The 14,510-nt window shown below is 40.4% G+C and overlaps 1 protein-coding gene across 9 annotated transcripts in view; it reads right to left on the bottom strand.

The window, feature by feature from the left end:
* Positions 1 to 14,510, bottom strand: part of SMARCA2 (SWI/SNF related BAF chromatin remodeling complex subunit ATPase 2) — a 191,667-nt gene that overhangs the window by 133,220 nt on the left and 43,937 nt on the right. For all 9 annotated transcript variants that reach the window (XM_068553918.1, XM_068553912.1, XM_068553919.1 and 6 more), the window contains 3 exons: positions 9,623 to 9,878; positions 2,727 to 2,853; positions 562 to 735 (listed from right to left, as the gene is read on the bottom strand). In XM_068553918.1, coding sequence (XP_068410019.1) covers positions 562 to 735; positions 2,727 to 2,853; positions 9,623 to 9,878 — 557 coding nt within the window. The remainder of the gene's footprint in view (positions 1 to 561; positions 736 to 2,726; positions 2,854 to 9,622; positions 9,879 to 14,510) is intronic.

The following is a 14,510-nucleotide window of genomic DNA, read 5'->3' as shown; positions in this document are numbered from 1 at the left end:
TAAATGAAGCACAGAAAAACAAATAAAATTCACAGGATTACAACACGAGATCAAATCCTACATCAAAATATGTCCAAATCCCTAGAAAGGAATGTTTTAAAATATCTGCCCCTGTGAAACCTTCAGCTGGGCCCTTGAAAAGCCCAGGATACTATATTTATATCCGTGATAAAAATAACTGTTTGCCCTCTTCTTTCCAAGTTCCCTCTTCCCCAGGACTTTGTTCTAGGAAACCCGCCTGTGCCTACCCAGTCGGCAGTATCCCATGGGGTTATGAATATGACACCTGATTGGAATTCAGAAAGCAGGGTCCCCCCCCCCCCACCCCCTTATCCTGTACTGACCGTTCGCGTGTCCTTGCGGAGGTCACCTACCACTCTGGCTGGGCCTAGGCTTCCTCATCTATGAGATGGTGTGGTTGGACTACGTAAGCTCCCAGGATCCTCTCTGTGATGTCCCCACCGCCCACAGTTGTCCATTTTTCAGTGGTTCTGACTCCGCCCACTTTCTCGGTTAGCATCTCTGTCGACGGCGGGGCACCCAGAGCCCAGGCCCAAGTACCTGGTGCTTCTGCCGACGCTTCCTCTCCTGCTCGATCTTCTGCTGCTTCTCCAGCTTCTCCGTCATGCGGGCTTCCCTCAGGGTCTGGCGCTTGCTCCGTTTGTATGCTTTGGAGTTGAGGGCCGTCTCCAGGGTCGTGTCCCGTCGCATGCAGGCCACTACCTCCTGTCTCAGCTGTCAAGAGGGGAGCAGTTAGAACACCTCCCCAGACGGAGGCCAGACCCCCGTCGTTCCCTGCCCTCCATTTAGTGGAGCCGAATGGTGACTCCCTGAGTTTCTCCATCACAGTTGGCCTTTTAGTAAACAAAGGGACTACATCATGCTGAATGTATATGGTATTTTCAAAGATGCTCTAAGTTTTCTTTCCAAAAAATTCAGAGAGGAAGCAAGTACGGCACTGTTAACAGTAAAGAAAATATATCAGTAAGTAAGTAGAGGATGTCTTGGCTTTTAAATAAATTGATTCACTCTATTTAATTATCCTAATGATATTAATTAGATCATAAGCTTTTTACATTTTTTTACTTCATTTTAAGTGCCATGCTAACTTTCTCTTTGTGCTTAAAGATTAACGTGAACAATGCTGGGCAAAAAAGAATAGAAGAATTACTTCCTGCTCATGTGACGTAGCTGCAGATATGCAAACAGTGCTAATTCATCGTCTCATATAAAAGATGGGAAATACTAGTTTGGGCTTCCTCCCACTCCTAACAATGATATTCTTTGCAAGATACTTAATTTTTTTTTTTTTTACTGTATTATGGACTTCTTTTAGATCAGAAATACAGTATTTCATTCATATTGTATGTTACGTGGTGGTAAAAGGTGGGGGGTGGAAACATGCACTGAAATAGCAATTCGACTGAATCTGAAATCAGCATCCATTACAGCTAATTTCATTGGAAAACTTCACAGGTAACAGATTTTTCAATAATATGAAGCAAAAATCAGAAACCAATCAGAATCCAGCATAGTGAAGCTAATTTGAATATAATCTTATTCCTGAAAATACTCATTTAACAAAATTTTATTAAACAGCTTACCAAGGCATTTTATGAAGTTACCTGTAAGAAAGAAGCAAATGGAGCGCAGAAAGTTTTTTCTTTTTCTTTTTTTTTCCTTTCTTTTTTTGTTTTTAATTTAAGCTCTAATCTACTCTCACAAACCTACGGTCAAGTAGCCGCCAGCCACCACGACGCCCCTCTTGTAATATTATAACCAACAAGGCAAAACGTATTTCCAAGTTCATATGACAATAGCAAGAGGGTTGGCCTTGTGATTTTACTCACATCCTCCAATAGACCAAGTCATGTAATTCAGTACTTCCAAACTACTTTCAGTCATTAATTATTCATTTTGCATGCCCCGAGACCTTCACCAAACAAGCCCGTCTGCGTGGCGAGGAAGCATTCCTTTTCCCCTTTGGCTAAATGCCGCTGTGTGATGACCAGGGGACCTGAAGCTTTGGAGTACAGAAGGCAAAACTCGCCAAAGTGAAAATTAGCTCTACTTCATTCCACTAGTCTCCTACTGATTTAGCAATTATAAAATAGATCGCTATGCTAGCCTTTCTTAATCAGTGACTACTAAGACCATAGCAAGAACAAGAGATACAAATTCTCTGATTAGTCAAATATGGGGGTCTGATGTGATGAAATGCTCCAAAAGTAGGTGTTGACGAATAATCAACAGTTACAAACCAGTTTTATGTATTTCTATAAACAATGAGCTATTAATTTAGTTGAGTGGCTTTCATATTTGTTAAAATGATTTTCATAGCCACGGCTAGGATTTTACATTTCTCTTTACAAAGAAGCTCTGATCTATCACCTTCCTGTTTTTCTTTGAAACCATAAAGGCAAACATGAGCTATCCCATCTGTTCTCAAGGTTTCATCTACAGTAACAAAATGCCATAACTCTGACTTTGGAAACCATAATATGGAAGAAAAAAGTGTCTCTGATATACAGAAGAGAAAAATAGAATAATAAGCAGTTAGTCTTCATTACTTTTAGCTCTGTGCTGCTGGTCGAAAAGATACAGTCTTTTACTAAGTTTATATCTTTATAACAATATTGAACAGACTTAAGGAAACACACAGATCACACTCTGGAACAATTATATTTATTTCCTGCACCTCAGGTGTGCTGGGGAAAAGGTATTACCTGACGCTGGAAATTGAGTAACCGAAGTGCTTTCAGTTCCACAGTTGCTTTGGTTCGTAAATCTGGTGGCAAAGAGCCAGGGAGATTTTCCAGTTCCTGTATCCTATGGGCTATGCGAGCCTGAAGTCTAACGGAGATAATAAAATGGGGGAGGGGGAAGGTGGAAATATACATTACAGTCTGGTCTTAAATGATAGACAACAACCTTAGGTTTAAGTTCACCTTCCAGATACTGACGGCCGATTTCCGATACCCAACTAGATTATCTGATGTTAAACAGAGAAAAGCTACCTTTGCGTTAATGCAGACAGGTGCTGTATTACTTAACACTTTGGCCTTCTTCACAACCTCTCTCTAACAGCCAGGAAGGAGGGCTCAGAATACATCTAGGAGGAAAGTCAAGCCCCATGGCTCCCTCCGAAGAGAGAGAGAAAATGAGACAGGAAAATCTGACTTGCTCCCGAACGCCTGGCCAACCAGAGTGCAGAGCTGAGACAACGGAGTTCTCTTTCTAACTTCTAGTTCTGTCCTAAGGCAACGGGGCCATTTGCCCTCCTTGCCAAGATGCTGACGATGACAGCCAGTAAAGCTGAGTGAACAAGAGCAGTTTTAGGTGCTGAGGCCACAGAAACCAGCCAACCCAAAACATTCAGAGAGAGAGAGAGCGGGCTACCAGCCACAACCATTTCCTCTGCAAGCAGTGCTTGCTTGAGAAAAGAAAAGGCAAATTAAGCATTTTAAAAAATCAGGTTTGGAGCAGCAGTAAATAGCAAACAGTTTTTAAAAACTAAGAGTTTCCAGAAAAGGACTGCCGGGGAGTCTTATTCTGGACATCATCAAAAAATAGAACTATAGGTACTTCCTCACAATAGAGGCAGAAGAGAAAATAAAAGACTTCCTACTTTATTCATTTGGGATACTATTACTGTTAGTCATAGAAACTGGTTTTAGGGTTCACCTGGATCCTATTCTTACAAATAATTACATGCCATCTAAATCTATTTTTAGAATGACCTCCCCCCAAATTTGGGGCAAAACTGTCTTGGAATAGATTTCGACAAAGAAAGAACAGTAAAAGGTACTAAGTTAAACTAAACTAATAGTAGCTACACTAAGTTAGGTGCATTTAAAGCACAATTTAATTGTCTCTCTCTCTCTCTCTCTCACACACACACACACACACACACACACACACACACACACACACCTCTACAAGGTAAATGCACCATTTTATTGAAGAGAAAACTGAAGCTGTTCAGAGATATTAAGAAACACGTGGACTTCACAGAGCCAGTAAAGGAGAGAGCCGAGGCTGGAACCCTCACTGGCCTGACACAAACACCACTGCAACGATACTGCAGATAAGTAAAATATACTTTCTAACTGCAAACTCCCTTGGAACTCAACTATAAAAATTGATAATTAAAGATTCTGTTAAAAATTAATATTATGCTTTTTTCAACCTTTATGATGCTGTCTGTTGATATGAAAAAGTAAAACCTTCTGTGCCTTAGATGTTGCAAAATATCTTAATAGTTCATATAGCCCAAATATCAAAATGAGGGCATTTTAAAAAACTTAACAGTTGTTTGCTTTGGTAGAGAAATAAAATGTCATCTTTTTCAAAACTTTAAAAATGATAGTAAGGGTAATGCATCATTTTTCATTGACTTCACTGACAATAATATTCTGATAGATTCCTCTTTTATTTGGTATATACGTGTTATTAATTCTGATTTACTAAATGATTTATCATCATAATGTGTTATTACTAATATTATTGTTATTGTGTGTTATTTCAACTATGCATACCAACACAAACAATAGTACTTTTAAGTGGTTTAACCATGCAACAGACTAAAAATGTGTTAGTTCAAGCAACAGCAATAAACTTTCATCAATTTATTCTCTTGATCAAATTGTTCAGACTCTCCCAACTTTCTTCCACATTCCTTTTACTATTGATACTCATCGCATGGGATTCTCATTGCAGTTTAAAATTTTTCTCTGTATGAAACAAACCTTTACTTTCTTTATCCAATTCAATTTCTTAAATACGCATATAACCAAAAATTCCCAAATACAGCAACAGGTGATGGATCTTAACAATTAGGATATTAAGAGAAAAATCTATTACATATTTTTCTCAAATACATAATTTAAAGGGAAAAAAACTAAACCAAAACAATTTTACTTGTGTAGCGTTAAGGCCATACTAAAGGAAATTTAGATACTACAGCAGGGTGAGATATGGTTATTCTGCTTCCTTGGTTCTAGATTTATTGCAGACCCTTTTCATTTGACTATCCCAGAACTCAAACTATCCCTTGGTATTGTGTTTTACTCTGTTTGACAAAGTGGGTCAGGTGCTACATAAGAGGAATGGCTGCTTTTTCCTTAATCATCTAAAGGACTATGGAACTAGGCCTAAATAAATAATCTTAGGACAACTGGCCTGACCGTGTAGAGACTAAATCACACTGAACTGGGAGGGGGGGAGTTGGAGAGCGGAGAGGAGAAGTAGAGAGGTGCGGAGTGGGGTAGATGGAGCCTTGGCTGACTTGGGCATGGGAGGGGGTGAGGGGTTGGGAGGGGTGCACTTCTTCCTGAAATGACTGCTTCCCCAAAGGGCCTAGTAATTTGTCAGTGAATTTCAGATTCCCCAGCACAAAAGAATCTTTCTTTTATGAAAGGGAGGCAAGAAGTTCAAAGTGCAAACGTGCAAACTATAGGAGAAGAGGAAGGGGAGATGCCAAAGTAAAATTGTATGCATTCGATTCAGCACACAGTGTGTGTGTGTGGGAAGTAGCAAAGGTACAGGAGGGGCTTCTTTTTACGTAGAGAATTTTATCTGCGTGTGTGTGGTGGTTAATAGAAATCTTCGTTTTAAATAATGCGCCTCTCCAGACAATTTCATCTTCCCATCAGTGGGATTCAGCAGGTAGCCCGATAAGGAGATTCAGGATTCTAAACTTGCCGAAACAACAACAGATGTAATACTGCATAACTGCGGGAGACTCATTTAGGGTCCTCACGGGTACAGAAAATTGAAGCAGAATTAGGTCGCTCAGGTTTTTCATACAGATTGAACAGTAAATCAAGAGGGCTTACTGTTCTGACAAGAAAAAGAGTTCCATTAAAGGCGACAGATATTTGTTCAGGTCCAGAGGAGAAGTTTATGATTCCTGTAGGAGAGTTATTTGAACAGAAAATGACACTGGTACATTTTGTTCCTTCCAGGAACTGAGTGACACTCTTTAAAAAAGAGAGAGAGGGAGACTGACTTTTGGCAACTCTGCTGATGAAGCGGCTCTTGGTGATTTCTAAGAAGGAATTCTCAGGGTTGTAATGGAGACCAGGGCAGGACAAAAAACACGGTAAGGGACTACGCTGGCTTCCTGAGGCAAGGAGGCTATACTACTGTTTTCATACTAAATTCTGACTTGATACCAAAGAGGGCTCACATAATTCAAAGATGCTCTTCTGACATAAACTCCTTTCAATGTGAAATATATTTCTTTCTCACGCAAACATCTGTGTAATTTACATGCTAACACGATAATTCGTGGAGCACTTCTGACCAACCCTCTAACCCTTGATGGAAGAACTGAAGTTAGACATGTTGACAGGGCAAAAAAAGCATGCCAAAACACCAAAAAAAAAAAAAAAAAAAAAAAAGTCACTGACACTTACTACAGAGAAAAGCAGTACAGTTCCATCATGAGAAAAAGATGGTCTAAAAGAAAGGATCCAATTTAAATGAGAACAAAATATTTTTAACTGAAGAGCTTGTATAGCACTGAGGCAAAGTGTTCATATGCAGAAACTTATTTATGCTATTACTGAAAAAAGAAGATCAATTTGTCAAAATTCTGATTTTATGAGGAACAAGGAAAAGCAGCCAAGTGACTTAAAAGTAAAAAAAATTAAGATTCTGACAATTTCTTTTCAATTTTCATAGACAAGGTAAGTGATATTACAACAGTCAAAGAAACGAACATCTGTTAAAGAATTTCTGACAGGTGATTTTTGCTCAAACCAAGTTTATGAAATTATAAAAGAGACTTTTTTTTTAAAGACCTTGCTCAAATCCTCAATCAGGAGACAAAGATACACTGGACTCTTCCTATCAGGGCTAAAGGGTAGTAAGCCGTTCTCTCAAAGAGGGGCAGAAGGAGAAGAGTTTTTTAGCTGTCTTTTACAAGTGCCTAAGGGACTTAATCTAACCCTTTTTAAGAGATAAATATAACTAATCTCTGCAGTTGGACAATTTATCTTCATATAGGCAGAAGCCAGCTACTGCTCTATAACTGAAGAAGACAAAAGATGCCCCTACAAAACCCTGCCAGTGTAAACCTAAGCTTCTTCTCAAGATGGCCACGGGAAACTTCAGGCCAAAAGACCCACCAGCTTTTTGAACCCAGGCTTGCCAAATCAATCACTTCAAAAGCCAGGCGGCTTAACAAAAGAGGAGACATTGGGGCTTCCCTGGTGGCGCAGTGGTTAAGAATCTGCCTGCCAATGCAGGGGACACGGGTTCGAGCCCTGGTCTGGGAAGATCCCACATGCAACGGAGCGACTAAGCCCGTGTGCCACAACTACTGAGCCTGCGCGTCTGGAGCCTGTGCTCCGCAACGGGAGAGGCCGCGATGGTGAGAGGCCCGTGCCCCGCGATGAAGAGTGGCCCCCGCTCACCGCAACTGGAGAAAGCCCTTGCACAGAAGCGAAGACCCAACACAGCCAAAAATAAATATAAATAAATAAATAAATTTATTAAAAAAAAAAAAAGAGGAGACATTTATCAAGTAATAATAATAATATGAAAAATAGCCATTCCACCACCTTCTGCAATGCTTATAATTTAAAAGATGCTGATAGATACTTTTTTTTTAATTGACACAGGTGTGGAGGACAAAAGCTTTCCACACACCGAAATAGGCTAAATAGTACCAATTAATACTGAATACTTTGGGAGACCATCCGTTAAGATCATTTGCAAAAAAAGTGCTAAAATGAGCTCATCACAAGAAAGGCCTGCAAATACAATTCTGGTAAAAACGAAAAAAGAAGGTTTAGGAGTCAGTAAGCGTGTACACGCACAGACACACACCCACAACATAGGATGAATAAGGGGAAAAAATCCAGATGTATTTCTAGGTATAGTGTCTGTGTTACGAGGGTAGTTCATGTGATTTAACAAATAGGACTGGTAGCTCTGTACCTTCAAGGTGGGAAAAAAAAACGTTAGCTCTTAGGAAGTCAGAATTTCAGAGTAACCAAACGATACCACTCTATCCCATTTACTGTCTTTAAAAAAAAAAAAGACTTTTGATTTTTTTATTCAATAGCAACATAAAGAAAGGACTGCATTATGAATACAGTTTTTCTGCCCCAAATGAGTACACAGTGCTAATATTTGACTTTTATACCACACTGCGATTATTCACCCAACAGAATCTGCCTATCAACACTGAAATATCAATTGATGATGAGTATCTAGCTCTCTAGGGGCACGTGAAAAGCTGAAAACAGAAACATAAAAGCTCTTAATTGAGGATTAGTAATAGCAGTGAGAATAAAGTTATACTCTTCACCCAAAAAGCGACACACGTTTAATGGCAAGTTACTCTGATTTCTTTCAAAGTAACTCTTAAAGCTGGTAACTTAGTATTTTAATATAATAACAGATAAGTCAGGTGTTTTCCAATAAAGAGTAAGGTAATGTTTTTAAAGGGCTCCTAGACATTATTTACTAACATCCCCTATAATTTTTAAGCCCTAATTGTCTTTTAAATTAAATCATACTTGGGGAATAATAATAATAGCTAATATGTATTGAAAGTCCTTGTATCATTTTATCTTCTCCCTACAAAAGATACTTTAATACCCTCTTTTAACATAGGAGGAAACTGAGTCACAGAAAAGCGATGTAACTTGAGGAAGGCAACACAGCTAGTTAGTGACAGAGCATGCTTTCTGGCTAACTCCCAAAACCGTGATCTTAGTTTCATCTTATCTTGACTCAGTACTTACTGGACTCTCTTTTTGGTTGACATTAACCATGTATGTCAAGGATCTGCTAACTACAGCCTGCGAGCCAAACCCTGCCCATAGCCTGTTCTCATAAATCAAGTTTTACTGGAACACAGCCAACACGGCTGCTTTCACACCATCAGGGCAGAGCTGAGTAGTTATGACAGAAACTCTAGGGCGCTTTACAGAAAAGGTTTGCCAATCCCTGATTTAGATAAATGTGCCAAATCAGGTGAAAATGAAGTTTTTGGAGTAAGAGTTTAAATAAGGACCCCATGTGAAGACACTTACATAGGGCCTAGCCCAAAAGCTAGACCAAGCCACAGACCAACAAATGCACGAACTCAATCAAAGAAGACATTATATCATGCTACTGAAGTACCACTTTAGTATCACTAGATGTGTCATTAACCTGAAGGTTAGGCCAACAGAACACTCAACATCTGAGCCGCTCACAGTCACCATTCAAGGACAAACTGATAAACCAGAAGGAAACTGCATAATCTAAGTGTGGGCTGATGGCTTTCTTGGATCTTTAGGAATTCTGGGCTGGACTTTTGATCTTGGCATATCATAGGGGTGGATAAAAGTCTTCTGACTGAATGAGTGAAAAGCACAGTCCTGGGAATATGGAACCCCCAGAAGAGGGTCCTTACCCCCCACCCCAGTGGCAAAGAAACTCTTCTCTTGAGACTTTGTTCTAAAATCATTCTCAAGCCTGAGTCTTGGCCTCTGCAATTTCCCTTAGGCCTTTCCCTGGCCCCATAGAAAAGAATGACCACAACACCAGGAGACACCGGACCCCCTAGGCTGGGTGGTACCTGCCAGAACACAGCATCTTACCCCCGGGGCAGGTGCATTACCTGTACTCCCGCTCCTGCAGAATCTCCACGGGGTCCAGGCCCTGCGGTTTCTGGACGGGGCTGATCCGGCTCTGCTTCTGCTGCAGCTGCAGGATGGGCGAGGGCTGCCCCGGGGCCGGCTGCGGCACCGAGGGCCCGGGCACGGCGGCCGCGGGCGGTGGCGCTGCTGCAGGGGGCGCGGGCGAGGGCCGGCCGCTGGGCGCGGGCACCGGCAGCTTCTGCGGGGGGCTCGGGCCGCTCAGCTCCGGCCCCGGGCCTGTGGGACAAGAGCGACATGGGCAGCTCGGGAGGAAAGGCACCCCGTGCCCATACCCGGCCTGCCCGCTGCCCCCTGGGAGCCCGGCGATGGGGACAAGTAAAGGTCTCACGAGAAGAAAACAGGAGGGAAGGGAGGAAGATGAGGAAGGCGGGAGGGGAAAGGAAAGGGGAAAAAGAAAGGAAAAAGAAAAAAAAGAAGCTGGCATCTATCCCAAAGGGAAATGGCCCAAAAATGACTCTTAGGTAAGAAACTGATTAAGGAATGGACAGCCAGCTTTTAGTGTAGGTCTACAGCGGGTTTTTAAAAATAATTCCAGGTGCATTCAGGGTTCTGAAAAAGCAAGGGAGTCACCCACCAGTCGGATGCAATTTGGGTGTGGTCCCAAAATCACGTTTCGCAAACTACACCACAAGCCCCCTCCATCCCAGCGTGGAAGAGCCCTACTGTTAGAACCCTTGCTTTACAAATACAGGCAGCAGCTTGCCGGTCCTCTGACATGAGCTAAAAGGGGCACGCATTTTCCCTTAATGACCTATAAACTGTATTTCAGGCTTCATCAGTGCATCTAGGGAACTTTAATTTTTTACTACATATTAGAAAATATTTCTGAAAACATTCGGTGCAGGGGAAAAAAAGGATCTGCTCATTCCACCTAAGAAAACTTAGCAAATATTAAGATTCAAGAGAGCATTTTTCTCATGTTATCAGAATAAAGGGATACGTAATCATTAAGCTTATCAAAATGCACTTAAGCTAATTTAAAGCAATTTCCCACATTAAAGTTCAGGAGTTTAAATTGAATGCTATGTCTGGACCTAAAATAAGAAGTGTTCCATCTCTCCTCTTAGGTGAATTTTTACTTACTTCAAAGTTATAAATAAAATTAGTGATGCTACCAGAGGGGTTAGTAAATTAAAAAAAAAAAAAAATCTCAGTAAGCAGATGTTAAAACCTCTCATGGGCATTCTTCCAAGTGTTTTCTATATCTTTCCGGAGAAGTATTAAAATTATTAAATGGTAACAAAACTAATCATCTCTACACTTCAGAGCGACTTAATAATTAACCATACAAAGACATACATTATGAAAAAGTAGACACATTTATTCAATTTCCAGCAAACACCAGTTAGAAGTGGGCTTAAATGACAATGCAAGGATAGCAAACATTCTGACAGGAGGAATGGGAAGAGTTAGAAGAAAGTGCTTAGGAAACTACAGTGTGCGTAAGTGTGAGTATATATGTCTGTGTGCATGTGTGTGTGTAGTGTTGTTGGTCTTTTGTTCACTTCCTTCTGAAATTAGGTAAAACTTTCCCAAAGACCTAGGGCTAGTTAAGACTTCTTGAGGTAATCTGTAGCCCTTGCTATAGGATTGATGAAAAGTTCTGGAGGGAAAAATGCATTTCTGTTTTTTCTGTTTTAGGCACTGTAGATGTACTATTATAATAAATAGATTCTTTTCAGCTAAGTACATTCTGATTTTTTTTCTGAATGGGAGGTCTTTTACATAATGCATAGCTTTTCATAATATTTCAGATTTAGTTTCTTTCATCCATATGTAAGAAACCAATTTCTAAACATTAAATCTTAAGGTTGTTAAGCATTGGAATGAGATATGGAGGGACATTTTTGATTATATTTTCCCTCGAGGTCTTTAAAACAGGGTAGGTATTTTTTATCTGGGTTGCTTGAGCCAAAAGAGAGGAGATAGAGATTTCTAACAATTACTTTAATTCTCTGTGATTCTATGAATTACCCTAATAAGCTCAAGAAACTGGTAGTTAAAAATATTTGAAGAATTGGTATGAGCATACCAAATAATAGATTTAATACACTGAAGCCCTTTAATAAAAAGAAAATCCGGGTCTTACTGATAAGATTAATATCATACTAATTACCCTAAATTCAGTTCTCAAAGTGTTTTTCCTCCTTTCAAAGTTTAAATAAGTCATCAATAAAAGCCATACCAGTGCAATAGTGTACACATTTCACTTACTCTGGGCGTTTTCTTCTTTAGCATCATGGCTTGTAAACACTTATGTAGAAGTGTATGCCAACTCCTCGAGGTATATTCAAGTCACTATTTTTAAAACCATACGATCAAAGGGAGGTATCCAGAGCATGTCTGATATCCCTGGTTCCAAATCTGGCCATTTTCAGCCCATGACTGTGAACTAGATCGGATGCATACACAGCTAGGCTTCTTTAATCCATTAACACAGAGACATCCTTATGTGGTTGAAGGACCCTTAAAATTGAGAAGCCAGAGAGACCCAAACGTGGACTTAGATATTCAAATCTCCAATTCCAAAAGGACTACAACTCCAAAAGATACAAGGTGCACCTTGTCTCTTTCCAAAATAACTGATAAGTTTCACCTACGGGTTGTGTGAGCCTCAGCAAGTTACTCAGCCCCTGGTGCCTCAGTCTCCTCGTCAGTAGAATGGGGATAATAACAGTACAGTACTCACCTCACAGGGTGGTAGTGAGGATTCAATGAGACAATGTGGCTATGTGCCCAACCCTCAGCTCTGGTCATTTTTACTGCCACCAAGGACACCAAGGTAAAGAAGCCTAGTTTAATCACTCAGCTTTTCAGAAAACCTCTACCCACAGCAAAAGAAAGGCTTTCAAGGAAATTTGGTACTGTATTAGCCGGCAAATTTGGAACTGCACTCTTCTAGAGCAAACTTCAAAATGTTTCCACAGTTCAATACAACTCAGCACAAACACTCAGATAAGTCGGCTTGCCATGTGCTTCCTGCTAATTCCCCCATCAGTCACAAGCAAACCCCTTTCTAACTAAAAACTGCAGGTTCATTTACTGCCTGGGTCTACTTTCTCCTCCCTCCAACAGATTATATAAAAACTTCTCTTTACAGAGGCTCGGGGACTGAATGCAGCTTGCTGCAATTAGACATGCCCAGAACACAACTACCTAACCATGAGGTGTTCTGCCTGTCCTTCGGGCGCTGAGTTGCCTGAATGGATTTTCTCTGTATCAACAGAAAGCATCTCGACAACAGACACTCATGGTCCGCAAAATGATAAGAACTCACGCCCTGGTATCTTCAGATGGAGGACAAATTACATTCTTTAGCTTATCTCCTATTCCCTCGCCAATATAAACAAGTTAGGCTTAATTGTCAGAGGTACAAAATGTGTCTGTTTTCCCGTCAGTCCTCACTTTAGAAGTCAAGGTAGCAACACGCCCTGACTCTCCTGAGGGGTGTCCCACTGCAGCTAAGTGGGGGTGGGGGGGTGGGGGGGAAGGGATCTTTATTAGATGCCTGAGTTTAAGAAACAGGTAAACAAACTTATTAAATTACCTAAGTCTCACATGTACAGAATTTCCGTACAGAGTTCCCACTTTACCTTCTACAGAGAAGGATGTTTATGCAAATAACAGTCTGTGCATTCGACAAGGATTTAAGTGGTTTCCAGAGGTTGAAAAAAATAAATGTAACAATGATGCTTAAATGAAGCATACAAAGAAATTTTAGGTAACTAAGAAAAGGAGAGGGGGAAGCAGGAGAGGGACAAGCACTGAAAAAAATTAGCAATACATCTCTCACTTTCTACCATGAAGGCTTCCCTACCCACTGCAAAAAACCCCAAAACTTTTCAGTTCCTATTTTGAATTTTGCTTTAGTCTCTAAAAAGAAAAATGAATCAAAATTAAAAGAAAAATGCTGGGTTCGATTTGAGTGGAGCCCATAGCAGGCAAGGACCAGAGTTATTTATTTGTTCAGTGCACACTTCTGCCAGTCAAACTGTAATTCTCTGGTGGTGGCACTTTTTGGTGAATGATAACTTTGGAGTAGGTTTGAGGCAGATCACCCCAGCCAAAAAGATTCTCTTCACACATGAATGACACTGGCAAATGGGACAAAAGAAAAATGGAAGCACAGCTACCACCAGAGAAGCTGACATACTTAAATTGATTTTTTCCTGAAATATTAGCAGAGGTATTTATAAGCAATCATATTGCTTTATTTAAGAAAAGGAGGAGGATAAACAATTAATACAAGTAATATTAACTTAAAAAACCTTTTTCTTTTGTCTTACTTGGACTTGTCCGAAATACCAATGCAAAAAAAAATAGTGTCTTTGTCAAGTAAGGTCATCATCTCCCTGTGAAATCTGAGATTTGGGGACAAGATCAGCAATGTAACGTCCCTCCCAGTGGCAGGAGTGAGTCTGCTCTATTTGAAGAAAGTATCCTCTTTCCTCCTTTATCCATAGCCTCTTTGCCCACTCTGGCAGTATCTGCCCAAATATTTTCATTTCTAATGAAGCCTGACTGCTGGAAATACAAAAGACACGAGCAGTGAGTAACGAAACGAGTTCCCCCTAATGACAGGACCCTGGCGAGGGAAGATGCACGCATTGGGTAAAAAAAAAAAAAAAAAAAATGGAGCCCTCGTCTCTGGAAAGGATCCAGAAAATGCACCCAGGATTGTGTCGGTTAGGATGTGAAGTATTTGTTATATACAAGTGTCTGGATAACTGAAAATCCGTCCTTTAAGTTTTACTACGTCATCTGATCTCATTATGCTGACTTTGGCTGAAAGGGTTTCTCAAACGAATCATTTAGCTTGCTGCCTTCTTGAACAATACCCTGGAAACT

The sequence above is a fragment of the Eschrichtius robustus genome, chromosome 10 (genome assembly GCF_028021215.1).
Source record: "Eschrichtius robustus isolate mEscRob2 chromosome 10, mEscRob2.pri, whole genome shotgun sequence".
Taxonomy (NCBI): domain Eukaryota; kingdom Metazoa; phylum Chordata; class Mammalia; order Artiodactyla; family Eschrichtiidae; genus Eschrichtius; species Eschrichtius robustus.
This window is presented reverse-complemented; position numbering and strand designations above follow the sequence as displayed.